This window comes from Aotus nancymaae, unplaced genomic scaffold, assembly GCF_030222135.1.
Source record: "Aotus nancymaae isolate 86718 unplaced genomic scaffold, 86718_ANA_hifiasm-v0.15.2.pri h1tg000040l, whole genome shotgun sequence".
Taxonomy (NCBI): domain Eukaryota; kingdom Metazoa; phylum Chordata; class Mammalia; order Primates; family Aotidae; genus Aotus; species Aotus nancymaae.
This window is the reverse complement of record NW_026988454.1, coordinates 40253240-40280753: the sequence shown is the minus strand read 5'-3', so window position 1 is coordinate 40280753 and position 27514 is coordinate 40253240. Positions and strand designations below refer to the sequence as shown.

General features: G+C 36.6%; 1 protein-coding gene and 1 long non-coding RNA gene across 3 annotated transcripts in view; one reads left to right on the top strand and one right to left on the bottom strand.

Annotated features, from left to right (window-relative positions):
* The window catches only part of RSPO3 (R-spondin 3), an 80801-nt gene extending 62955 nt beyond the window's left edge, over positions 1-17846 (top strand). Inside the window, exons 5-6 of one of the 2 annotated variants that reach the window (XM_064360716.1) lie at positions 14119-14282; positions 15730-17846. In XM_064360716.1, the coding sequence (XP_064216786.1) occupies positions 14119-14282; positions 15730-15765 (200 nt within the window). In that variant the 3' untranslated portion in view covers positions 15766-17846. Of the gene's footprint in view, positions 1-14118; positions 15339-15729 lie in introns of those variants that run through there. The other variant, XM_012444156.3, reaches the window with a different exon arrangement.
* LOC135268331 (uncharacterized) lies at positions 394-27162 on the bottom strand. Its single transcript, XR_010336616.1, has 3 exons — positions 27125-27162; positions 21562-21757; positions 394-566 (listed from the first exon to the last, which is right to left on the bottom strand). It is a non-coding gene; the product is annotated as an uncharacterized LOC135268331 (long non-coding RNA).
* Positions 27163-27514: the final 352 nt, after the last annotated feature.

The window sequence follows — 27514 nt, the reverse complement described above, 5'->3', positions numbered from 1 at the left end:
CTCTGTTTTGGTACCAGTACCATGCTGTTTTGATTACTGTAGTAATCAAAAAAAAAAAACCTTGTAGTTTTTTTTTTGTTTTTTTCTTTTTTTTGAGACAGAGTCTTGCTCTGTTGCCAGGCGCCAGGCTGGAGTACAGTGGTGCAATCTCGGCTCACTGCAATCTCTGCCTCCCGGGTTCAAGCAATTCTCCTGCCTCAGCCTCCCGAGTAGGTGGGACTACAGGCGCGTGTCACCACGCCCAGCTAATTTTTGTATTTTTTAGTAGAGACGCGGTTTCATCATGCTGGCCAGGATGGTCTCGATATCTTGACCTCATGATCCGCCCGCCTCAGCCTCCCATTGTGCTGGGATTACAGGCGTGAGCCACCGTGCCCAATCACATACCGCTTTTCAACCTTAGTCCATTTTGGTGTTGCTATAACAGAATACCTAAGGCTGCATAATTCACTCAAAAGAAAAGAGGTATATTTGGCTAACAGTTCTGCAGGCTGTACAAGAAGCATAGCATCAGCATCTGATTCTGGTGAGGGCCTCAGGGGAACTTGCGTGTGCAGATCATATGACTAAAGAAGAAAAGAGAGAGAGTGTGTGAGAGAGCAGAGAGAGAGAGAGAGAGAGAGAGAGAAAGAGAGAGAGAGAAGGTGCCAGGCTCTTTTTAACAAGCAGCTCTCTGGGGAACTCTGCAGGAACTAATATGGAGTGAGAACTCACTTATTTACTGTGAGAATAGCACCAAGTCATTCATGATAGACCCACTTCCATGACTCCCAAGCACCTCCCATTTGGCCCCACCCCAAACATTTGGGCTCAAATTTCAATATTAAGTTTGCCGGGTCAAATATCTAAACTTTAGCATTACCCTAACTAGGTCTTAAGGCACATGAGAAGTTTACTTTGCTCAGAAAATAAAAATCAAGCCGAGCGCGGTGGCTCACGCCTGTAATCCCAGCACTTTGGGAGGCCGAGGCGGGTGGATCACGAGGTCAAGAGATCGAGACCGTCCTGGTCAACATGGTGAAACCTCGTCTCTACTAAAAATACAAAAAATTAGCTGGGCATGGTGGCGCATGCCTGTAGTCCCAGCTACTTGGGAGGCTAAGGCAGGAGAATTGCTTGAACCCAGGAGGCGGAGGTTGCGGTGAGCCGAGATCGCGCCATTGCACTCCAGCCTGGGTAACAAGAGCGAAACTCCATCTCAAAAAAATAATAATAATAAAATAAATAAATAAATAAATACCAAAAATAAAGGATATTTCAAGCTCTTTACCCCTTTAAAACTTTTTTTTTCTATCTATTTCATCTAGCCTTATTTCCAGGGTCATTTTATTTGATTCTTAAATACTTCAATTAAATGAGAAATATCTGTTTTCTTAGAGTTTGAGTAAGACAGTGTTCATTCTTTCAGGAATTGTCACATTTCCCTTAATTTTCAGCTCATTTGCTTAAGCCTTTCCTAAGACGTTCTCTTCCTATTAATTGCATTGCACATAACATCTGCTGCCCTTGCTACACCCTCTTAAATTGAAAGTTTCATCATACTACCCATTGGTCCTTCATTTTGGTGGCATTTCACTAAAAGCAAAATTCAATGGATTACAACAAAAGCCACAGTTATTCAACACTCAAGGGGAAGTCAGGCTTCTGAGACTGTGTAGTGCCACTTCAGGAGAGGATACAAAAGCCCCAAGATCAGGCAAGATGGGCTAGCATCATATTTCATGACTTTAAAGTAAGACTACATTCTCAACTCCACCAAATAAGCATCGTTTATGCCTGATATAGAAGCTACTTTAAGGAAGAAAATGTTGTTTTGTTATCTTTCAACTTTTGACAATCATTCCAAGTCCCTTCTTCTCCTCCTCCTTTTTTTGGGGGGGGAGTGGGGGAGCCCTCTTCCTGACCACCTCTTTTTCTCCAATCTCAAAAACTTTTTATTAGGCAACTGTTTTCCAGCTTTGAGCTAAGAGATGGACTCTGGTCCACACTTCCAACCTCAGGGAAACTGGAAGGCCTCAAATCACTAAAACTGTTCTAGAATTCAAATGCTTTCTGGAAAAAAGAGAAGAGAGTGGAATTCGTTCTAACTTCTCTGTTGCAACCTGGACTTCCTAATACCATTTCTTCAAACAATCTTAGGCATACTTTAGCTATTGATCATTGACTTGGTCCCAAAGGACCAAGAATGACAACTCAAAATGATATTCCTGAGAACATGATATAGCTCTCTGGAGTTCACTGTAATCTCCTGAAGCTGATACTGGAACAGAAGTATCTAACTGGCTGAGTACTCCATCATGAGTGGGACTTATTAAGACAGGTTGTTTGGGACTCTGGGTAATCACAGCATACCTGCATATGAGAGAGCAACACCAAAAGTATCTCTGTCTGTGCCTGTCCTTCTCCAACTCTAACTCAAATTAAGTTCTGGCCATGAAATCAAGAAAAGGGAACGTTACTTATCTTTTTCACTTAAATCATTCAACGAATACTTACAGACTCACTACAGTTCTCAGGCTCTTGCCAAAGAGAAAGGAGGCGCTACCACAGTCTTTAGAGCAATAGTAGCAGTGCTTATTAATGTACCAGGAACATGGGCCTCATATGTCTCCCCTTGTGCACAAAATTATGCAAATAGATCAGAGACTCACTGCTAGAATCTCCCACTAGTATCCACCCCACCTGTATTAGTGCATTCTCACCCTGCTAATGAAGTCATAACTGATACTGAGTAATTCATGAAAGAAACAGGTTTAATTGACTCACAGTTCAGCATGGCCTCAAGAAACTTACCATCATGGCAGAGGGGGAAGCAAATGTATCCTTCTTTATATGATGGCAAGAAGAAAAGTGCCAAGCAAAAGGGGGAAAATCCCCTTATAAAACCATCAGATCTTGTGAGAACTCACTCACTATGAGAACGGCATGAGGGTAACCAACTCCAAGATTCAATTATCTCCCACTGTGTCTATACCACCACACATGGGGATTGCAGGAACTATCATTCAAGGTGAATTTGGGTAGGGAAGCAGCCAAACCATATAACCAGCCTACTCCAAAATAACCGGTCCTATGAATTGCATTTCCTTTTCCATACTTTAGTAGGTAAATCAAAATTAAGGTTGAATTTTTATAAAGAGTAAGTTCTTCGTATTTGCAGTTGTTACTACATTAATTGTTCTTCCTAATATTACGAAAACTGGAAATGAAGTTCAATATCACCTTGACAAATTGCAAAAGGGCCTAGAAATATCACTCAAAATTAGTAGATAATATAGTAGGATGCGCATAGGCACCCACTCAAACATTAGAAGGAAACACACTAGTTAGTAGCAAAGAAAGAGAAGCGAAAGCTACTAATGATAATGTGAACATTGGGAGGGAAAGTCTTTGCATAGGAGATTGACTGTCCAATTCTCTTCTGCATTAATCAGATGCTTATTAGAAAGCCATATTCTATTTTCCTCAGGACATTCTGAAAGTTTGTGAAGAGAAAAAGTAGATAGGATACAAGTCTTAATATGATATATGGAAAATATGATTGATAAGAAAACTTAAAAGTCATATAACTTACTTGCAACCCCCATGTGATGCAATTCCAGATTAAAGGTACATTCTTCCCCATAGACCAATAAAAAACTTCAGAGAAAGACAGAGTGGGCTGTGTTAGAATGAGAATTAGACATCACAGTCAACTAGTGCATAATATGATGAAAGAGTGGAATAATATCAAGATTTCTTGTACAATCAATCACTGCAAACATGTCAGCAAGTATGAGGCCATCCGCTCCTGTCCATACAACCCAGTAGACAATTTGGGTAAGGGAGTGAGTATAGCAATGCCAGACATGGCTATCGACACTTCTTTTTCTGTCTCAAAACAACAAAATTCTGAGATAAGTTCTTAGAACAAATGGAAATTTATCCAAATGAAAATCAAGTGATAAATGCCCAGAGAATATTCTTTCTTTGGAATTCTTTCAATTCTTTAATTTAACCAGCTGGAATAAATTTTCAAGTAGCATTCTGCTCAGCCTTTTGAAATGAAGGACTTTGCTGTTAATTGGAAAGTTATATTTCATCAAAGATGAAGACAATGCTTTTGGCTTAGTGATTCTTAGAAAAAATAAAAGGCATTTGGTGAATATTTATCATAAACTGATTCCAGAACATGTATTTTAAGCATGAAAAAATGAGCTGTGAGCCTATTTAACTAAAGAAAAACAGGGAAAATTCAAATACAAGTTTTATTTTAAACTCTACATAAAAACTAACTTTTACTATGCTCAGTCATGAGTGCAATATGTAAAGAGAAAAAAAGAAATAGAAGCCATTAACTTTTAGAATGAAAGACTGATAATACAACTGTGGTTTCTGATTTTCTGAAGTAAATGAATTAGATAAGCCAACACATTTAAGTGTTCTTTACTGTGTTACTGGAATATGTGTTATTGGGGCTGGGGAAACAGAAAAGTCAACTCAAAAAGATCTACAGCAAGAAAATAAAAATTCACTAGGAAAAAAATTCTTTCAAATATTCATATTTTTAAAGCTACCTGTACCATAGGCAGTACTTTAAACTTAGTCATTGATTATTGACATATTAAATAACCTTGTTACATTTAAATTTTAAATTGGCACACTAGGCAAACTAATATATCACAAAGAATGTGAAAAATTGTTTGAAAATTAATTATAGTCAAGTACTAAAGAAATAATTTTTCCATATTTCTTAAAGGAGTCACTGGATAGATGGTCTGAATTATAATTGTATATTCTGATCTAAAATAATTTTATAGGCCAACTTATACGTAATACTATTTATAGTAGAAATTATTCAAAGAGGCTGTTTCACTTTTTTAATATTTAAATTTCTGAGAAAACTTGTTAAAGGGTGATATGAGAGAAATATTTAACATTAATAAGTTCTATAGACTCACACAAGTTCTCTAGCTTGAGATGGAAGATGGTGGCCTGAAGCAGCAGGGGGCGCCCCCGGACGTGGGAGGTAAAGGAACAGGGTAGAGTATGATGGTCACACAAAAAAGATGAACACATCAATTCATTTCTGAGATAGTCACTAATACTTTGAGAGGACTAGATCCAAATTGAAAATTTGGGATAGGACACGACGATGTTGCTAGGCAGGCTTTAATGGTCTTTGAAATATTAGCGCTAGGGCACTCTACTGACTCGATTTCTGAAGATAGGCAATAAAATTCCCATATTATAAGCTCATAAACAGTATATAAAACAACCGAAATATCCTATTCCAGGTCATTTTTTTCTTAAGAGAACAATAATATTCATCTCACAAGCAAGTCGTGAATTTCACAGCAAAAGGAATGAATAAAATTTGACCATATTCAATAGATGCAATTTACCTACCCTTTGACATCAAGTAAGAACGAGAGTAAATTTACATGCTTATTTAATAGATACAATTGTTTAAAACCCAAGATCTAACTCAAAATGTGTTATACAAATATGCTTAGATCAAGAAATTGTCTACACGTAAGTTAATGTACCTGACTTAGTTTCCAAGAGTTTTATGATATAACGTAAGGTGATTAGATAGGATTTCAAAGTCAAGTTAAGAACTTCTACACTGGAAAAAATTGACTTATTGCAAATGAACTTTTAACCAAAAAGCAGTTGATTTAAGAGAAATAAACCTATATAAAAGAATACAAACTTTGAAATATTTAATATAAATTATAATACCAAATTATAATGCTATGCTTTTAAAATATACAATAAAATATAGACCATACTTTTACTTTTATAATGAGTACAATTTGTAAACATCGCCAATAGTTTAAAAAAATCTTTGGGTACTTTCTCCCCTGATAACTTTGAACTGTACTTTTAATGTAGAACAGGAAGGCATCCTAGTATGCAATACCCAAAACCTTTATAGTTTCTTTTGGACTTCAGCTAATGGCCCTTTTAAATGGAAGCAAGGATTCCAGGCTGGGGTTCAGGGCAGCAGATGCAATGAGGTGGAATGGAGTAAGCTTGAATGAAAGGGTCATGGAAACTTCTGTCAGGACATTAAGTCAAAATTCAAAATTTCACATTCTGAATCTTTAGTGGATAATAAAATCATTTAAACAACGGAGAAAAAAATCTGTAAAGGCCTATTGGCAATGGTCCATTTGTAAGGAAGGTATTTAATTTGGTAAAAGAGAGTTTATTATGCTTAAAGCAGACTATGAAAATACGTATTCTAAAAAAATTGTGATTATTGATATTTATGATGTCTGCTTTAAGATGAAATGATTTATAATAGGACTGCATTCAAACCTCAGTAGAATTTTAAATTTTTAAAGCTTTATAATTATTCTTTCTCTTTTTCAGAATTAAGTATAACAAAATATGAAAATATGTGATCATTTTATTAAAAATCTCAAAAATGTAATGGTAGTAGTCTAATGGAAAATTATTTCTAAATTAGATATAAATGATGTATAATTTTCAAGTTACATATATGTCTTATACCTCTATATGTTGGGGGGAGTAGAAATACTAAAATATAGGCTTGTAGCAAAAATAAAAAGAGAGAGAATAGAGAATGCTGAATGATGCTGACTCAAAAAATTTATTCCAAATGCTGTGAAGTTCTGAGTTAATTTCTGATAAGCAGCTTTTTATAGCCCAGCAAATTCAAATTTCAAGAGATTAAGAAAGTACACTCCAAATCTTGATTTTTATAAAACTCCTCTGTTTTAAAAAGTTAGTCCACAGCTAGGCTCTTTCCTTGCCTGAGTAGCTAAAGTGAAACAAACAAGAATGGCATGTCACATCGTGCTGTACTGAGAAATAATATGGAGGTAGAGGGGTGCTGTGGTTAAGAACCTTCATTGTCCTCATCTGTAGAACACGGGTTGAATAGAGCTTCTAGGTACAGTACTCTTACTTAGAAGTCTATCTGGTACATATTAAAAGTAATAGCACAAACAGCAATTATTTTACACCAACCTAATAGAAGTGTGTGTTGAATTTTAGTTGTAATTATTCATACTATTTTTTAAAACAACCCTTCCAGGTCATCTTCACCTTGATTATTGCAGCAGGGTCATAATAGGGAACTGAGAACACAGAGAGGAGAAATGTGAATAACCTAGCCTAGGAAGAGGTTAAGAGAGTGAGGAAGGTTAACCTAAAGGGCCAGAGAATTCAACAGTAAGTCTGAGTTAGGGCAAGGGATCTAGAAAGCGCATTCTAGATAAGTGTATCCAATATATGGGATCAGTAAACATTATGGTGGGACAAGTGCAGGGGAGACTAAAAAGACAAGTGTGAGGCCAGCAAAGTAGTTAAGTAAGCAGGGGTCATATCACAGCGGACAAGGACCCTGAGGGCCAGGTTAGGAAGCTTTGGTTTATTTGCTTTCACCTCCTAAAGTTTATAATTGATGCCTTCCAATCATTACATTCTTGTTTCCGAATTCCCAAAACATCATGATACAAACAGCTGCATCTCTTAAATTGGTCCTTTGAAATTGATGATAAAATGTTATTTCAATCTCAATATATTTTAATGATCAGAGCTATCTTTGCAAAAATGGGCTCAAGGTAATATCCCAAATTAATAGCATTGAATAGCGTATGTAATGAAGTATCAAATTATTTTTCTTTGAATAATTAATCAGAAGCATCTTGAAAATTAAAAAGAAAGGCAATAGAATTCACGTGTAACCTACAGCACAGGTAAATCAGGTAGCTTTAAATTTCAATTTGGAACAATTAAATGTCTGCCTATTTATCAAAAAGCAAAATAAATTCATTATTTGATATATTTACAGTGTTTGTTGTAAATTCCTAGGCTAAATTTATAGCAAGAAGAATAAGTTTTCTATTTTATTAAAACAAACAAAAGACAAAAGGTTTTGATGCATTTCTCAATTTACTTGGTAATAATAGTGGTCCTAAGTATGTATCTACACAATACATTATAATTGCCCCCAAAAAAGAAAAAGTCATACTATAGCAATCTCCCTTCCATGCAGATTTTCCCAGTGATATCTTAACTTAAAACAACAGGCTGGCTGCAGTGGCTCACGCCTGTACTCCCAGCACTTTGGGAGGCAGAGGCCAGTGGATCACTTGAGGTCAGGAGTTCAAGACCAGCCTGACCAACATGGTGAAACCAAACCCCATCTGTACTAAAAATACAAAATTAACCAGGCGTAGTGGCACATGCCTGTAATCCCAGCTACTCTGGAGGCTGAGGCAGGAGAATCACTTGAACCTGGGAGGTGGAGGTCACAGTGAGCCAGGACTGCACCATTGCAGTCTAGCCTGGGCAAAAACTCCATCTCAAAAAAAAAAGAACAAAAGCTGGAATTTTCATTCTCTATACATAAAAATCAGATCCAACTCTAGATTCAAAAATGGTAAGATCAGTCCCCTATTCACACCATGTGTGCTTTTTAAAAGGTGTAATGCCATGAGCTTCCAGTTTCATTCCACACCAAATAAAAAGAAAAGAAAAACATAATACTTAGTTGGTTTGAGTCATAGAATTTGTGATATTTAGTCCTTAGTCTATACTGTGGAATACATTTTTAGCATTTGGGTAAAAATTATAACCTAGTTTGTCTTGGGAAGTGAACCACTTACAGCTCAATGGCTCCCCTTAGTGACATTTTGCAAGAAATTCACAAAGAAGCAGCTCTTACGAAGACCTATGGGCAGATTTTATCTAAACATCAAGAAAATAGCCGATATTCATAATTTAGTGGTTCTCGATAAATGACTTACAGTTGTGATTCTAGGGAGAACAACTCTTTTATTCATAACCTCATTATATTTAAAGGAAATTAAACGTGTTCTACGGTTTGCATTTTCACTTGGAATATAAATATATACTACATAAGTTAGGAAGAATAATTCAGGATCATTTTTGTCTCCTTGTCATTTTTACATGTTTATATTTTCTAGTTCATATATGTACTTGAATAAGTTTTAAAAAGCCTGCAACTAATTTAATTTATATATGGGTACCTGTTCCAAAGGTATCTAATAAGAAAACTTGCCTTAAAATTAGTAGCTACAGTAAGTCAAAAACATACTTGATACTCATCAGGAAAAAGAAAAGAAACAAATGAGCAACCATGCAATTTGAAGTAAATTTTGAGAGTCTGTATTTAAAGAAACTGGGTCTTCTATTACTCTACAGCTTTTAAATGGCTCTTAAATGTGGTTGCACATCAAAATAAACTGGGCGGTGGGGGTGAACTTGTTATTGACTACAGGTTCCTGGGCTTCTCATAAGAACCACTGAATCTCCAGGGGTGGGATCTAGGAATCTGAATTTTAAAAAATGTTTTGGGAACTTTGTCTGTAGAAGGCCATAGGAAATGTTTATGTAAAAGACTGTATGTGTTTATACTAACAGAAAATAATTTCAGAATCTTAAAAATATCAATTATATATTTAATTATGTGATACTAGTATGCAACAAAATCTTAAATAAATATGGCTTTTTGGTCTACATGGAGATTTTAGCTACTCTTTCAAAAATTAAGACTCAAAAATAAGTACGAAACATTGACTATATTCCCTCTATGTCGTCTTATTACTTACAGCAATTTTCTGAAATAGGAAATAAGGTCACATGTCAGAATATCCTATTGGCCTTTTCTAAACTCATCACAGAAACATCCAAACTCTGGCCTGCTATCCGAATCCGATACTTGCCCTTCTCTAGTTTTCAGTACACTGGTCTTCAGGACAAATTCCCAACATGGCAACTGAATCCCGTATATCGTTCCAGCTTCTCTTGGTAATAGTCTATATATAGACTCTGATCAAACCAAGGAAGTCGACTTTCAATGCCCCAGATTCACCATGTCCTTGCATGCCTTCAGACAGTGAACATATTGTTCACTGCCTGTCAGGTCCTTCTTCCCTTATCAGCCTAGCAAACTCTCAGTCATTCTTTCAGGCTCACCTCAAACATCATTACATCAGGGGAATCATTTTTAGTCTCTGAAATCATTTTCAGTCTCTCTTCATGGAATTCAATGCTTTCCCACTGTACCTCAACAGGACCTTGTACATGCCTCTCTCTATTTTAGTATTAGCATGTAACTATAATTATTGGCAGTCTCTGTATCTCACTTGTATCCCTAGTTTTATCACACATCTTTGGCATGGAGTAGGGGCATTTTTCATGTTTGGGCAAGGGGTTAATACTATTAGCTTTTATTTGTCCCATGAGTGACATACACCAGGCACCATGCTAAGTGCTCTACAAGCATCTCATTTAATCCTTATAAAGTTTAGCAAGAAGTGAGGATTATTCATATTTTAAATATATCAGAGAGTTAATCCCGAGAAATATCAACAACTTCCCAAAGGTCACATAACTAGCTGGTGGCAGACATAAATTTGAACACAGTGTTTTTCTGACCCTAAAGACAGTGGTGTTTTGTATTTTGGTTTTTTTGTTTGTTTGTTTTTTGTTTTTTTGAGGCATCTTGCTCTGTTGCCAGACTGGAGTACAGTGGTGGGATCTTGGCTCACTGCAACCTCTGCCTCCCAGGTTCAAGCGATTCTCCTCAGCCTCCCAAGTAGTTGGGACTACAGGTGTGCCCCACCATGCCCAGCTACTTTTTGTATTTTTAGTAGAGACGGGATTTCACCATGTTAGCCAGGATGGTCTCTATCTCTTGGCCTCGTGATCCACCCACCTCAGCTTCCAGAAGTGCTGGGATTACAGGCCACAATGCCCGACCAGGACAATGTTCTTAAATGTTACAGCATAGTGCTTTCCTGCAAGGGCTCAGATTGTACTTGACTGATAATAGTAAATTATCTTTGATGTTTTCTACCCAAACCTCATAGCTAGAACATGAAGGGGAGATGAACTCTGTTTTAATCACGAGAATATTTGAAAACCCGGTTCAGGCACATACGTGCATGTGCACATGCACACATACATGAATATTCAATGAATGGCAAAGCACACATGTATATTACATATATAGATACACACACATACACACACACACGTCAGATTGTCATAACTGGAATGCTTAGTTTGCAAACTTGCCAAAAAAAAAGGTTGAAAAAATATTAACCACATCAATGAAAAGTCACCAGAATAAAAAAGGAAGTCCCCTTTAATCAAAACCTTACGAAGTTATCCCAAATTACACGTGATTTTTTAATGGACTACAGCCACTCTTCTCTATTTCTATTTTATTTCTTAGACAAGAGGAAAATATATTTATGCAAAGGGTAGTTAGCATTTCCAACCACTAACACATGGCCTGTAAAAAAATAATAACCCCATTTTTCTATTGTGCAATAGCCCTCTGTTGAGCAGCAATAATGTACAATGTGTTAATGTCCTGTTACTTCACTAGAGCCTTCCCTTTCACTCAATGCCCAGACTAGTTATTCCTTGGATATAAAGTTATAATACTGAGTTTCAATCTACTTCCAAAAATGTTTAGGCCTGTCTTAAGAAATAATCATATCAGTTTGCTAATAAGCAGAAATGCACTGCCAGTTGAGTATGTTGTCACAAGTGGCTAAAAAACATATAAATCAATCTGTGAGCAAGGAAGAAACAATACATTTCTTATGTGTTCAAAACATTATGGTTGGGATCACAGCTGTAAGATGTTGGACCATCATCAAGAGAACAATGTGAAACACTGAACTTCTGGATGATTTCCATAAAAATAACATTTTGCTCAGGGTCAGTAGTTTTTATGGAACTTTGGAATGATTTTCGCTGACAATTTTTTCAGTTGAACTCTAACACCTCCAAAATGCTCCTCAATATGGAAATATTATGTAATCCAGCCTTGCAGCCATCTCCTTCTGAAAACTAAATGCATAGCATGAAAACTTGTATTTTTCTCCTTCAGTTTTTCAGTTTTATAAAATTTAAATTATGCTACATATTCAGAAAGGTAAACTTACTCTTCAGTTTTCTTGTTTGATTATTATTATTATTATATGCTTATATTCGAGTCAGCACATCAAATGTCTACTCATTAAATTCAGCGTGGAAAGAAGGCCCTGATTCCTTCTGTAGAAATCTTATCAACCCAGCAAAATTATTTTAAGTGAAAAGAACAATGGAATCAAGTAATCGGTATATAAGTAGTTCAGCTTAGGCATAATAATTGACTATAATATTGTTTGTTCCTCTCTGTACATCCCAAATAATTTGCTTCACCCTTGGCTGAATTCTGAGTTTTGTTAATTGTCCCTTTCGATTCCAGAATTTGAAGGTATGTTGCGCTGAGCCCAACAAGGAAAGCTTTTATAAAGTAACTGGAAGGTTTTAAAAATACAGTCTCATGACAAAGCTAGATGTGGCAAAAAATCATTAATCCAAGGAGACTGTATTGGCGTAGCATACCTATGCAGTATTAATAATACCACTCCCAAGGATTCTGTAACCAGAGCTCAAGAAAAGGAAAGCCAAACCACTGAACTCAATATTTGCAGCCTACTTCAGGACATGAAAATATTTTGGTTCTCCCATGCAAACAATTTCTCCAAAATATTTTTGTCAAAAGGGACTTAATTTAGACAGCCTAATTTCAAATTTTAAATGGCCCAGTATGTGGGATGCACATTCAGAATTTGTCATACCTCAGGGAATAGTTGGTTCCTAGTTTTTGTTTACTATAATATTGATTTGAATCTAAGCAATCTCTCATTGGGATATATGTGTTAATGGATGTTACTAAAACCACGCCCTCAGACATTGTAGACTGCATATATAAAATGTGTACATGATAATAAAACATCTAGTTAATTCACTATTTAGAAATAACTAAAAATAATTCATCCAATTTGGTGCCAGTTTTATCCACTTTTATCAAATTATTCTCTTCTTCTAAAACTCTCAGCAGTTCTCCAATGCCAACAGAATAAAATTCAGTTTCAAGTGGCTCCTTGTTGACTACAATTTACCTTCTCACATCCAAACCTTTAAAGTCATGTTGATTCCACTTTTAAAAATTCCTCCTCTCATAATGTGAGTCTGAGTTAAATCTATGCTCCAAACTCAGCTCCAGGTCAGGGGCCTGCATGAAATCCAGTATACATGTGATAAATTTCTACTCATTTGCTGGATAGAGACTCAAAGTTCCTACCCTGGTAGCTTATACCAGAGGGTTACTGATCAGTTATAGCCACCACCCTGCATGTAGAGGAATTACAATGCAAACTAATTTCAGCATAGAAGTATTTGTGTTAAAATACAATTATCTTGTTATTCATCTTGAATTATTATTTCTGCATTTATTATGCAAATCAGTTCTCTTCTCTTAGATAACAGGCAAATATCTTGATGAATTCTAACTATGTAACTGCTACTTGGAAAAAATTGAATACAAAATGGTGCCTTTAAAATAGGAGCCAGATACCTCCCCCCCTCCCTTTTTTGGGGGCAGATAGAATCTCTCTCTTGCTCAGACTGGAGTGTAGTGGTGCTATCAGGGCTCACTGCAGCCTTGATTTCAGGCTCAAGCGATCTTCCTACCTACCTCGGCCTTCTGTGTAGCTGGGACACAGGCATGCACCACCATGCCCCACTGATTTTTTTTTTTATTTTTGGTAGAGACAAAGTCTCACTATGTTACCCCCGCTGGTCTTGAACTTTTGGGGTCAAGCAACCCCCGCACCTCAGCCTTCCAAAGAGCTGGGATTACAGGCGTGAACTACCATGCCCGGCCAAAATATGCATTTTAATAAATGTTTTCAACAGCAAGAAATCTATCTAAAATTTTCCATGAAACATGCATAAATAACTATCATGTAAAATAAGTTTCAAACTTATAAGAACCGAACTATTTGGATTTCAAACTGTCATATATTAGTTGCTTTATTATATCATTTATGTGTTTCACATTTACATTGTTTGGAATATACCATGGACTTAATCATAGTTGAATGAATTATTTAAATAGATTTTTAGCATCTATTTATATATGTAACTATGATATATAAGAGATTTTAGCATCTGTTTATATATGTAACTATGATATATAAGAGAAATTTAAGTCATTTTTTAAAACTTAGAATAACCAAATAGAACATAATTGAAGGTAATTTTTTAAAAGATTTTATCCTTTCATTTCAGGAAAAAAAGGAAGGGAGAGGAAAAGAAAAAAAGTTAATAAAGGAGAAAGTAAAGAAGCAATACCTGACAGCAAAGATCTGGAATCCAGCAAAGAAACTCCAGAGCAACGAGAAAACAAACAGCAGCAGAAGAAGCGAAAAGTTCAAGATAAACAACAGAAATCGGTATCAGTCAGCACTGTACACTAGAGGGTCCCATGAGATTATTGTAGACTCATGATGCTGCTATCTCAACCAGATGCCCAGGACAGGTGCTCTAGCCATTAGGACCACAAATGGACATGTCAGTTATTGCTCTGTCTAAACAACATTCCCAGTAGTTGCTATATTCTTCATACAAGCATAGTTAACAACAAAGAGCCAAAAGTTCAAAGAAGGGGTACTTTCAGATGGTTGTCTTATGTGCTTCTCCGCATTTTTAAAAGACAAGACATTTTTGTACATATTATCAATAGGTTATAAGAGGTAACAACATAATGATGACAGCTGGAGAAGAAAGATCTTTTCCTTATAAAAATGTGTTTTCAAGCTGTTGTTTTAAGAAGCAAAAGATAATTCTACAAATTCAAAGATACAGTATTCCTTCAAAACAAACAGGAGATCAGGGAAGAGAAACATCCATCAAAGGACAGTGTTGTTTTGACCAGGAGATCTAGAGAGTGCTCAGAATTAGGGCCTGGCATTTGGAATTATAGGATTTATCATCACAGAAAAAAACTGTTTTAAAATTAGTTCCATCATACTCATCCTGTATTTTTGTGAGAAACACAAGAGTGCATACCAGAGTCGAATATACCATATGGGATTGCAGAGAGACAAAATGTGGAAGAAATCATAGAGCTGGAGGCTACTTTTGTGCTTTAGAAAGCTGTGAAGGGTTGTGGTCACCTGGAACAGGTCTCTAATCTATGTTAGCACTATGTGGTTCAGCCTCTGTTACCCCTTGGATTATATAATATCAGTCTGTAAACATGTGCCTGTAACTTACTTCCCCAAACAAAATCATACTTATTAGAAGAAAATTCTGATTTTATAGAAAACAAAAAATAGAGCAAGGAGAATATAACATGTTTGCAAAGTCGTGTTTTCTTTCTCAATGAGGGAAAAACAATTTTATTACCTGCTTAATGATCCACCTGGAACTAAAAGGGATACTACTTTCTAACAAGGTATATCTAGTAGGGGAGAAAGCCACCACAATAAATATATTTGTTAATAGTTTTTAAAGTTTTTGTTCGCTTGGTTTTATTGTCTGTTTTATTGAGAATTTCTTACTCTTAGAGACTCATGAATTAAGAAAGAGAATTCTGCTAACTCAGAGAACCTGTGTCTTATGTAATACAGAATATTACATTTCTCAGTAATATTTGCTTTTAGAATTCACCTTTACCTGAGCCAATGGAGACTTACTAATAGGGTATTAGGAGATATAATAAATAAACATGGAATAACCATGTTCTTATTTTAATCAACATTCTAATTATAGACACATAAGCCTCCCTAACTGATTACACTGCTCCCCCTTCATTGCTTAGAAATGGGGGTCATTTCTTGTATGTCAGATCCTCCTGCATCTTCAACATTCGGTCTTTTCTTCTCTATATTTTCTCAGTCTGTGGATCTTTTTAGGGGACTGAAGTCACCCTAGCTTAAGGCCTCCCCAGTGTTTCACAGAGGACACAGCCCACCCCATGCAGGAGGAGGTACCTCTGAGTGTGCAGCACAGAATCTCATGAACCACCTTAATCTTCCTGTTGTCATGGAAGGATGCACGGCTGCTCTGTCCACCATGATTCCAAGTCCTCTCAAGATCACTGCTTTCTGAAGTATTTGCAATGACTCTGGCTTCTGGCTGTCTATCTCTGGGCACCCTTCCCTCACCAACTGTACAGTTCCCGTAGTCTGCTTGGCTTAATTGATTTTCCACTTCTCTCTTCCTCTTCCAAGATATAAACATTTTAAATGATTTATTCCTGTTTCTTATTCTGGTGTTTCTTTCCTTGTCCCTATGAGATAAGTGTTCAACTCACTAGATCTATTCCCAATGCATAAACTAATTCTAATTCCATTTTCAGCTAGAACATATATTACCAAGGAGAAACAAACCTTACCCTACAGAATGATGTTAGGTAGAAGTATATCCCCAGGTTTGAGACCTTCGGGTGATTTCATATACCGTCTTTCTTCTGAGTGTTACCCAGTCAGGTATAAGTAGCCATATTATTTTTGCACATGTTTCTTTGTTTCTCATGTCTTCATTTATTCAACAAGCACTTACTGGGAAGGCTTACACCTGCATAGGCAATGCTGGGAAAAGGGTTAAGTAAACCAGGACACAACAATGGTGGCAAATGGCCATCAGGTCTTCCCATGTGTTTGACTCAAAGTTATTACCCTGTGGTCCTTCTGACAATGGCAAAGGGTCTAAATCCTTGATGCAAAACTTACATAAAGGTAGAATTATTACAAAAAATATATATAAATTTAAAAAAACATTAATTTTATCTGCAATTCTTCACCTACCGGTAACAGATCCTTAAGACAATAAAATCATATATAGTATTCAAACCAGCAGCCTTCTCAAATTTGAGCAAAAACTCTTTTTCAACGTCTGGTAAAGTTCCTACACTTGTCACAGAAGGTGTTAACTTTTTACTCTGATTCTGTCTCCGTAATGGGGTAAACTGTTGCTGGTGAAAGATGGTCGGTAAATTCTTGATTTGAAGAATCAAGAGAGTGCAGCAACATAAATCTGTTCATGTCTAATCCAAGCTCCTGCCCTGTCCTCCAAATTCTGCTTCATAATTAAGGGAAGGCCTCTTTTGTATCCTCAGATTTAGGTTCTAGTACCAGCTGTGTAACCATTAGTGAGTCACTTAGCTCCCCTGGGTCTCCATTTCTCATGTGCAACAAGAAAGAGGGAAACTGGAGATGATCACTGTAATTCAGACAAGGGAACATTTCACAGTTTGTTTACTTTAGGGTGATGTCCCTGAGTCCTCATTAGTGACAGTGTCCTTTGGAAGTTATCCCAACCCTGCTTTTCTCAAAAGTGAAAATGTATGGACTCCTAGAGGAGATAGATTTAACTCTGATTCTCTCATGTTATTGAATTAAAAGCTGTTCACATTAGTGGTCATTAAAATACTGAAATAAATAACACTGGGAAGAAAAAGAATACATAAATACCACTAATAACAAGAATAGAGACTCATCCTCACAAAGGGAGAAAGTAAAGAAAAGAGAAAGCGCACTGGTGCCAGAGTTAGACAGCTTGTGTTAATGTCTCAATTCTGCTACTAACTGGTTGCAGCTTGTGTGACCTTGGGCAAATTGTGTGATCTCGCAGAGCCTCCATCCCACATCTGCAAAGTGGAAGTGGCAACATCTCTTTTGCAAGGTTGTTATGAGAATTAAAATGTTCTTGACTCAATATAATAATGAATATTTTGTATATAAATGTCAATTAAAAGTTATGAATAATTTGACAAGTCAGACATACAAATAAATTTTATTTCTTGATTCATGTTATGTGATAATGTCCATAAAAAATGTACATGCATAATAATTTCAAAGAATAAGTATATATGTGAGAATCATGGAAATGAAATGAATATTAACTAGTAACTAAAATATAATTTTGTCTTGAGTCTTCTTAAAGTTAAGAAACTACTTATTCTTAAAAGTACATATTTTATAAATGGGCATAAATAAAGACAGTATATCTTTTCCATGGATATATTTTCATAGCAGAGGAACTAACTAGATTCTTTCTCAATACAACTGCAACTATTTCTGGGAAAATTATGGGGAAAAGGCCTCTTTGTGGTTGATCTGTTACAAACAGGGTGTAACTTCTTGTAATGCAAAGATAATTTGTCTGGAATTCATCCTCCACTGAAAAAATAAGATTAAACAAAGAAGGTGGTCAAATCAATTGAGATTTTTCCAAATTTAAGCAGTATCATTTCATCTTACTAACACAGTAGATTATTGTAATTTTATCTTAAGTGTTCCTAGAAAAAGAAAGGCAAAACAAAACAAATGGCTGTACCTCCTTTATACTGGCCACTTACCTTTGACTATATTATATTATGTAATTATCCCAAAAGCCCTGTGAGAGAGTCATTGATGTCCTTGTTTTACAAAAGAGGAAGCTGAGGCACAGAGAAGTGTCCAAAGTCACACAACTAGCAACATGTGAGTTTGGAAGTCACACTCAGCTCTAGCTGACTCTAAAACCCACTTTCCTTCTCTTCATCATAACCTCTAAAGTCATATTTATTATTAGTTCCAAGATTGCCCATGACATACAATAGTGAAGTGTTTCCCATGATCTAAAACAATTATTCCCCATGAAGAAGCCTGAGAAGTCAAGTTGTAGAGGCCTCAACCCAGGATAAGACTTAACTGTGAATCTGAACTCGAAATGTGACTGTATATGGGGTGTGTGTGTGAGAGAGAGAGAGAGAGAGAAATTGATAGAGAGAGAGAGAGAGCACTGCAGGAGGAAGCCTATGGACTGGCTGGATGTGGGATTTGGGGGTAGTGGATTGGGGGAGGCAAGTACATTGGTAGGCAAGAGGCATAAAAAGGAGAAATAGGAAATATGTGCTATCAGAAAAGGACCAAAGTTCAGAAAGAGAACAGCAAGTCTAGCTCCTTGGGAAGCCCTCGATTGCTCTAGTCCTTTATGACTGTTGAATAGCCCTCAATTCAGTTATTTTCTGGTATAAGCAGGGTATTTACCAGCACTGTCATCTTTGCCCTGAGTCTTTGTTCAGAGTTGCAATGATCCAGGAAGAAACATCAACAGATCTTCTTCACTGTTGGAACTACCAAAACAACTCTATTCAGAGGATACTTCATTTTCTCCCAGCTACTTTCAGACGTTCAATATCAGGATTTTAATTGTCACACACCTTTTCTTCCCCATACTGACTCTCAAGTTCTGAGGCTAACATATCCATCACATACACAGGTACAAAAAAATGAAGGAAGGAAGAAAGAAAGGGAGGAAGAAACATAGGAGAGTCAGAGGGAGGGGGAGACAAGAAAGCAAAAATAGTAATCATTTTTATTTATGGTCCTCCAAATACCATGGTAACACAACTCCAACTAGTGGAAATATTTCATTAATTGGAAAATTGGCTACATAATAATTTCAGAAGACATAATTACATGACCACAAAATAATCTGACATATAAATAGTTTTTAAACTGTTACAGTTACAATTCTATATCTAGAGCTGTGTGCAGTGAAAATTGGTGTTCAATATGATGTTGAGACAATCCAATATACTGAATCACCTACTAAAGATTAAGTTTTATTTTAAAAAGCAGAGAACTGGCAGATACATATTAGAAAGTTTTTAAACAAGGTTAAATAATAACTTTACCAAAGTTTTCTGGTTAACTGAGGTTTAATTGAAGTATTAACTTTTGTACTATTAACAGTTACCATTTTAGCTGCTCCAAATTTCTACCACAAATGAATTTCAAGCAAGAGCTAGATTTTTTCAGCAAATTTAACAACTTCTTAAACATTTTTAAAAGGCACCTACCCTTATAACAAAATCCAAAATAACCAAATGCATTTTAAGTGCTTTGAAATTGTAAAGCACAATAAATGTATAGGCGATTACTGTTGCTAACCACTCCCTAGCTACAGCAACAGCTTGACATTCCTTTCCCCCTTTCTCACACTGCTGCCCACATTGGAGATTTCGGTCTTAGAGGAAATTATCTATATTCTTCCCCAAAAGGAGTCCATAGAAGTACCTGATGAGACCACATATTTGAGAATGCAACAATGTAGCCCATCCTTACTAGAAGGGAGTAAGGATATACTTCACTTCCTTCTAGTATATCTACATTGCTTTTTTCTGTAGCTGCTGGCAGTGGAGCTATATCAAACATGGAACTAGAGACACAAATTTACTTTATACACTGTGTGATACCCAAATACAATAAAATTAACTACCACTAAATGTTGAATCTTGAACTGGAGACATTTCTGAGTCAGTTAATGCTACCACATATGGTCTCCCCAGAACACACACATTCCAGGTTGGTCCCCATCTCCTAAGAGGTAGAAAATTTAGTGACAACTCAATCAACTATCTGGCTATGATGATCTCAAGGTTTGAAAAAAAAAAGGTAAAAATAATTCTGATCCCAAAAGAAAGGGACCCTTATTTTCATCCTTATAGCTACCCAGTGACATGTACTGCCCCTCCACCAGAATGACATGCCAAAGATAAGTGCCATGCCCTGGGGCACTGTGCTGTCTGTCCCTGGCAGCAGTCAGTTCATCCTTTTGACTTCCTTCCCTACTTCAGTTCTACACTTTGCTTATGTATGGTTTTTGACTGACTAGCTTGGGAAGGAAAATAAACCCTACCTAATGACTTAAAAATTAACCTAGGAATAAACTGTAGAAGACATAATTAAATAAATTCCTCTTAATATAGCGCTATGGAAAGAATATTATTTATACTTCTTAAAAGAAATTTAATAAAAATAAACTAGAAAAACAAAAATAAAAACACTTTGTGTTTCACATACAAGGGATTTTCCTCATGTGGTAAGTATTTAGAAGAAGGTTCTATTTATTGCTAAGTCCACCCTTACTGATCTTTTTCCCATAGTAAAAAATGATTATGACTCACTTTATGAACACACCAAATGCTACAGGAAAGTAGAATTTAGTTTTATCCAAACCAGAAGTGAGAATAATTTATGATTCCAAAAAAGACATAGACATGCAGAGTCATTTTAGGAAAGTGAGTCAGTTTCATGCAAATAAGTTCTAGCTTTCTTGATTGCCAGACTCCTTTTAATGTTGGACTTTTGGGGGGTGGGGGGAATTAATTATTGTGGAAACCAATATTTCCACTTGTTGACTATGGAGTATTTAAAGGATAGTTTAATGTGCACATGTGAAAGGGTCAAGAGAATAGAGTTTTATTTGAATATCTAGATGATCCAATTAAATTCAAAATGGTATTATTTATAGAAGAGAAGAGATCATTAGCATGTGCTGTTCTAGTATCTGTAGATTTCTCAAATTTATTATGAAAATTATCCTTTTCACAACTGTCAGAATAGGTATTTGGCCATAAACATCCTTGCAGGCCTAAGCAATTTGAAATTCAGGACCTATATTAGTTTTCTTGCCTCTACCCCTGTCACCCCCAAAAGATACCAGTCAATTAGTTAATGGATAAATTAATACTATATTGACAAGCAAAAAATAATTAGAAATTAATAAGCATCAAGAGAAATTACTGTGTACAAAAATCATTTGTTTCAGGTTTAATGTAGTCACTTTGGGACAGCAATATAAAACATGGAACATAAAAATAGTCAGCAGGTGCCCTTCCCATTCATTAATAAAGTATCATTAAATAAATAAATAATCAATCAACCTGTAGGTTCTTACCATTAGGGAATTAGCAACAGTGCTTTGATGTACCAGTAGAGCTATCAGATTAGAGAATCTTCATATGTATAGGTGACATAACATTCTCCTAAAATTTTCTGTCGGGTTTCTTGATGGAGATTGAAGGCCTTGTGTTATTTTGTAATAATTGATACACCAAGCCTCGCATCCACAATAAATATTGATGTTTTCCACTCTGTAAAAATGATATGAAAACATATTAATACTTTTATAGTTACGTAACTTGGTATGTTTCGATAGGAAAAAAAGATCCAGAAAATGTGAAAATACAGATGGTTATCTAAGTATAGTTTCACAGAGATTAAATGATTTATCAGTTTGAAAGAAAACTTTATCTGTAACAACAATCATAACTGAACTACTGAACTAGCTCGCAAATTTACTAAATGCTGCCACTCACGCAGTATTTAGTCATTATTTTCAAATGACTAAAATTAAATAAAATAAACTATGCCTTTGAGGATCATTTCAACTGGAGAAGTAGCCAGTTATGAGAGCTAGCCACAGGCAGAGTGTTTACAAAAAGTCTCTTTAAGAGGTGTAAGATTATTTCAGATCCTCAAAGAAAAAGCAGCAGATGGTCCTGCTTTTCCTTGTTATCACTTGAAACATACAAAACTTAAATATTAAGTTAAAAGTGTATTGAGAATACTTAAGAAAACAAATCTATGCCCAAATCACTCCTTAAAGCATGGAAAGAAAAATAATGCTAAAGTGGAGGAAAATAATTAAAAGTGGAATTCCCTATGCATCCTAATTTGCAAGATGAAGCTTCACTCTTCCTGCAAAATACTACATTACAGATATGAAGATACCACACCGGTCCTAACCAAAACATATCCTCAGCTCTTCTCTGGCCTTCACTGGATATCATATGGCCAGCTTCTCTTTTGCCATGTCTCTGCACTTCCACAAACCAGATTTCCCAATAGAAAGGCTTAGTACACTCTGCTGAACACAAAGCAGTGGTAAGAAAAAACAACTTAAAAAATGCTTTATATTAAAAAGCAATGTTTCAAATAAATGTTAGTATTACTGACATGGCACTGAAGTAGTCATAATGAGAAATGTGAGAACTTAGTTGAATTTCCTTATACTTGTTTTACAGTTTAATTCTGTGTAAGTTTGCAATACATAAAAAAAGGAACAACAGAATCTTTCAAAATCCTTGGTCCAGCCCTATTGCACAAACACAACCACCCACTGCCTTCCTTCTCTCCTGTTAGCCAATCGTAAGCCTTGTTTGAGAAGTATCAGTGATTCTATCAAATACAGCAGACTGCTCTCTATCCTGAGTGCCTTGAGAACGTCTCTAGCTATTCTGGTGGCACCTTTGACAGGAAGTAGGTTGGTAAGCAAAGGTGCCAAGGCTCTGTCACTCATTCTGCCTTGTGTTTCTTTCATTTCCTGTGCAGGGTAACTGCTCAGAAATAGTGAACTATTTCTTACAGGGCAAACCATAGAAAACCTTACAGGATAAAAAAAGAAAAGAAAGGAAAAAGAAAAGGAAAAGGAAAGGAAAGGAGAAAAGAAAAGAGCTAGTGTAATGAAGAGAAATGAAAGAAATAGTAAGAGAACACATGGGAGAAAACCAGCCACACCCATTCTCTCTAGTGCTGTGTAACCTAACCCACACCCAAAGTAAACTGCCTTCACTTCAAGAAGCTATCTCTCTATAAATAAACTGACCAATGTATCTTTAAGGCATAAACGTCTTGGACTGCCATAATAAACATTGCAAAATAAATACAAAATAACATCTGGAGGCAAAGATTTGCTAGGAATGGGGTGAGAGGGAGTGCTAGCTTTACTTAGCACCATTAATAAAGCATGAACTTCATTTTCTTTTAGCTTGGAAAATGCTTTCCATTGTTAACCGAAAACAAATCAAATACTTATTTTATTTTAAAATCCAAAGAATGTAATACTGTCTGTCCATAATGTCTTTTTGCAAGTTGGACTAATCTTCTTAGTTATATTTTAATTCCCTTGTTTTCTACGATTTGAAACTAGCACTCAGTTACCAAGCAGTGAATTTAGATATGAAAATCGTTTCTATTTAGATCTAATTATTACTGTCCTCTTAGAGAAAAATCTTTTTTCTTTCTGTTTCGGAAAAACCAAAATATCCAATGTGATGTATCAGAAAAACACAATGCTTCCATTGTAAGAGTATATCATAATGATTATGACACTCAACCATTGTTTCTCATTGCAATGGCAAGCAAGACCATGTTTCATGTGCTTCCTATCTGCATCCAACTTATGTGTAGTTATCCCATTCAGTTAACATTTATCATCAGCCAACAGCAACTGGTCCGGCTCTCTACCTGTACAAAACAATTACATCAAATGCTTGAGTTGCTCCTAGTAAATTTTACTATATTATTATGTAGATAATTTCCCTAGGAATTCTTCTCTTATTTTGTGTAATGCTCTGATAAGATTTTTGTAGGTGACATAGTAAGCATTGTATTCCAATGCCAAGGAAAAAAACCATTAGAAATATATGTAATTTGGCGACTTCTCCGGCCCCTCCTGTCGGACCTCAGAACCTCGCCCGGGAGCCTGAATAAACCTTTCATATTGGATCTTCTTGTGTTGGCCTCAGTTTTTTCCTTTTAAACTCGGCAAGAACAAACCTTACAAATGGTGCCGGACACCCGGGAGGAGTTGTAAGATCCTCCTAGGGGAAACTGACTCCTCCACATAAAGCCGGACCGGGGAGCCGCCGTTCCACCACAAGGTAAGACTTCTGTTGCCCACTACCCCACTCGCTGTCTGCCTCGTAAGGTCCCTGCTCGAAACCGCTGCAGCGTCAGGGATTCTCACCGCGGGTCCAGGACCCCGTCTCGAGGACCTGAGCATAGAGGAGATGTCCCTACACTCTTGTCTTCTCCCCGTAAGGGGTTTCTCAGGGTCAGGATTTTGAGGGAGACGTCCCCACATTCCTGAACCCTCTGGTCTCCGGTGCTCCGTAGCGCAGCTTGGGATGCTGAGCCGCTCTTCCGACCATCTCCGTAGCAGCGACTGAGGTGTGGGTACTCAGAAGCGCCGTTCAAGCAGCCCTGTCTTATGGCAGAGCCAAACCCCCCGGCTTATACCAAAATCTTTATTTTGAACTAGCCCATTGGCGTAAAAGGCTCCCGTTAAGTAAGAAACCGTATTTTCAGTTTCTTTCTTTTTCTGTTTCTCTCTCTTTTTTATTTTTTTCTCCTTTCTCTCTCTCTTCTTCTCTTATATGTGGTCCTCTAATTTTGCCATGTGGCAGATAGCCCTAGTCCTGTCTTTTTTGTTTTCTTCCTGATTATAATCATTGTAAACGTGCAGGCTTTCAGGTATCTTCAAAAAAAAAAAAAAAGAAAAAAGAAATATATATATATATATATATATATATGTAATTTGGCCCCACACGGTGCCTTGCACCTGTAATCCCAACACTTCGGGAGACCGAGGTGGGCAGATCAGGAGATCAGGAGCTCAAGACCAGCCTGACCAACATGGTGAAACCCTGTCTCTACTACAAATACAAAAATTAGCCAGGCATGGTGGTGTGTACCTGTAATCCCAGCTGCTTAGGAAGCAGAGGCAGAAGAATCACTTGAACCTGGGAGGCAGAGTTTGCAGTGAGCCAAGATTTCGCCACTGCCCTCTAGCCTGGGTGACAGAGCAAGACTCCATCTCAAAAAAAAAAGAAATGTATGTAATTTATGGCCAGGCACAGTGTCTCACTCCTGTAATCCCAGCATGGGGAGGCCAAGGCTGTCGAATCACAAGGTCAGGAATTTGAGAACAGCCTGGCCAACATGGTGAAACCCTGTCTCTACTAAAAATACAAATAATTAGCTAAGCATGGTGGTGGGCGCCTATAATCCCAGCTACTTGGGGACTGAGGCAGAAGAATCACTTGAACCCAGGAGGCGGACGTTGCGGTGATCCAAGATGTTGCCATTGCACTCCAGCCTGGGCAACAAGAGCGAAACTCAGCCTCCAAAAAAAAGAAAAGAAATATATGTAACTTACGAGTAAATTATAATACCTCCTAAAACTCATTATACCTAATTTATAATAACTACTACTAATAATAACAAAATAAATTATTCCAAATGTATATACTCTAACCTATTTCTTGTTCCCAATGCATTAATCTTGTTTTTTTAAAATGAAATAAACCGGGCCGGGCGCGGTGGTTCACGTCTGTAATCCCAGCACTTTGGGAGGCCGAGGCGGGCCAAACACAAGGTCAAGAGATCGAGACCATCCTGGTCAACATGGTGAAACCCCGTCTCTACTAAAAATACAAAAAATAGCCAGGCATGGTGGCCTGTGCCTGTGGTCCCAGCTACTCGGGAGGCTGAAGAGGAAGAATCGCTTGAATCCAGGAGGCGGAGGTTACAGTGAGCCAAGATTGAGCCACTGCACTCCAGCCTGGTGATAGAGCAAGGCTCCGTCTCAAAAAAAAAAAAAAAAGAAAAAGAAATAAACCTGTTAACTATCTGTGCATAGTAAATGCTTTCCATTTAGTCAAATAAATATATAAGGATATTTAATCTCATATAACTGTTTTTTAAAAATATACTTGTCTCTCTTTTCATAGGAAGTAATGTTTGGCAGAGGAAAACTGCTGAGCTATGTCTGAGGTAGTTTCATCTGCTCACATCTGCTCCTGATGGCACATATTTATTGTGTTTCTCACGTGGCCTAAACCATACCAGCAAAATGAGGAATTCAGTTTTCCTTTTAAAAATTCCCTTTTGAAAATAACAGGCATTTTATTAAACATTCCTTTTTTTCTTATTTTGATTAGCCAAAATGCAGTGTTATAGGTAGGCTACATAAAGGATATTCTAAAATCCAGACTCTCTTTCATCAGATATTGTAAAGGTTGAAAGTAAGATCAAATTTACCCAAGCTACAAATTGTAATACATTTTAAAGAATCATCTTTAGCTTCCATGATTAGTCATTTCCTCTCTTTCAACAAACAATAAATCAAAAAATAAAAATTTTAAAGGACCTGTCTATTTTAGGCTTTGCAGATAGAAAAACTTGCATTTAAATCTCTTTATTATTGACTGTGCACTCTTGGAAAAATAGTTTAAGTTCTTTGATTCTCCGTATATTCATATGTAAAATAAATATAATATTTTTACAGACCGTATAGAGTTGTGAACATTAAAGGAAACTATGTGGCATGCCAAGTACATGGTGGGTTCCCAGTAAATTGCTACTAGTTAGAATGTATGCGCTGTGTTTAAAATAGAATTTCCAAGTCACTCTGAAACAGAAATATAGATATTTCCATTATATATAAATACATAAATACACTCATGCAAACACACATATGTACACACATATTTCCTTCAACAATTGATCTTCCTATAACATTTAATTTAATCAATAGGTATTCACAGTACATCTACTGTTTACCAGGCAACACGCTTGATAATGCTAATGCATATCCACAAAACAGAATTCTTATTTTTGAATCTTCCTACTAGAAGAAACACGTAAGATACCCAAATTCTATGAGTGTATTTTACCTAAGTATATGTCTCCTAGTGCGGAGGTCAAGAGGAATGAGCCCCAACACAGGCTTGGATGCAGAGCAGGAGAGGGTGACTGTTTAGTAACATGAGCTAATTCCTCAGTCATGAGTACTTCTTTGGAAGTGAAACAAGGTAGGAAAGGAATGCCAGGGTGTGTATCACAGGCCACGAGAAAAGCCTGGCATAAATGAGAATATGCAGTTTGGGGAATTATATGTAGTTTCTGTGTTCCCCAGCAAGAGATTTGGGAGGTGTGAGCAGGAAACAGGACAAATGGCCTTCTATGTTATGGGAAAGAGTCTACACTTTATCTTGAAAACAGTGATGAGTCTGTTAAGGGTTTTATGAGGAGCAATGAGATAATTCTATTTGTCTTAAAAGTTG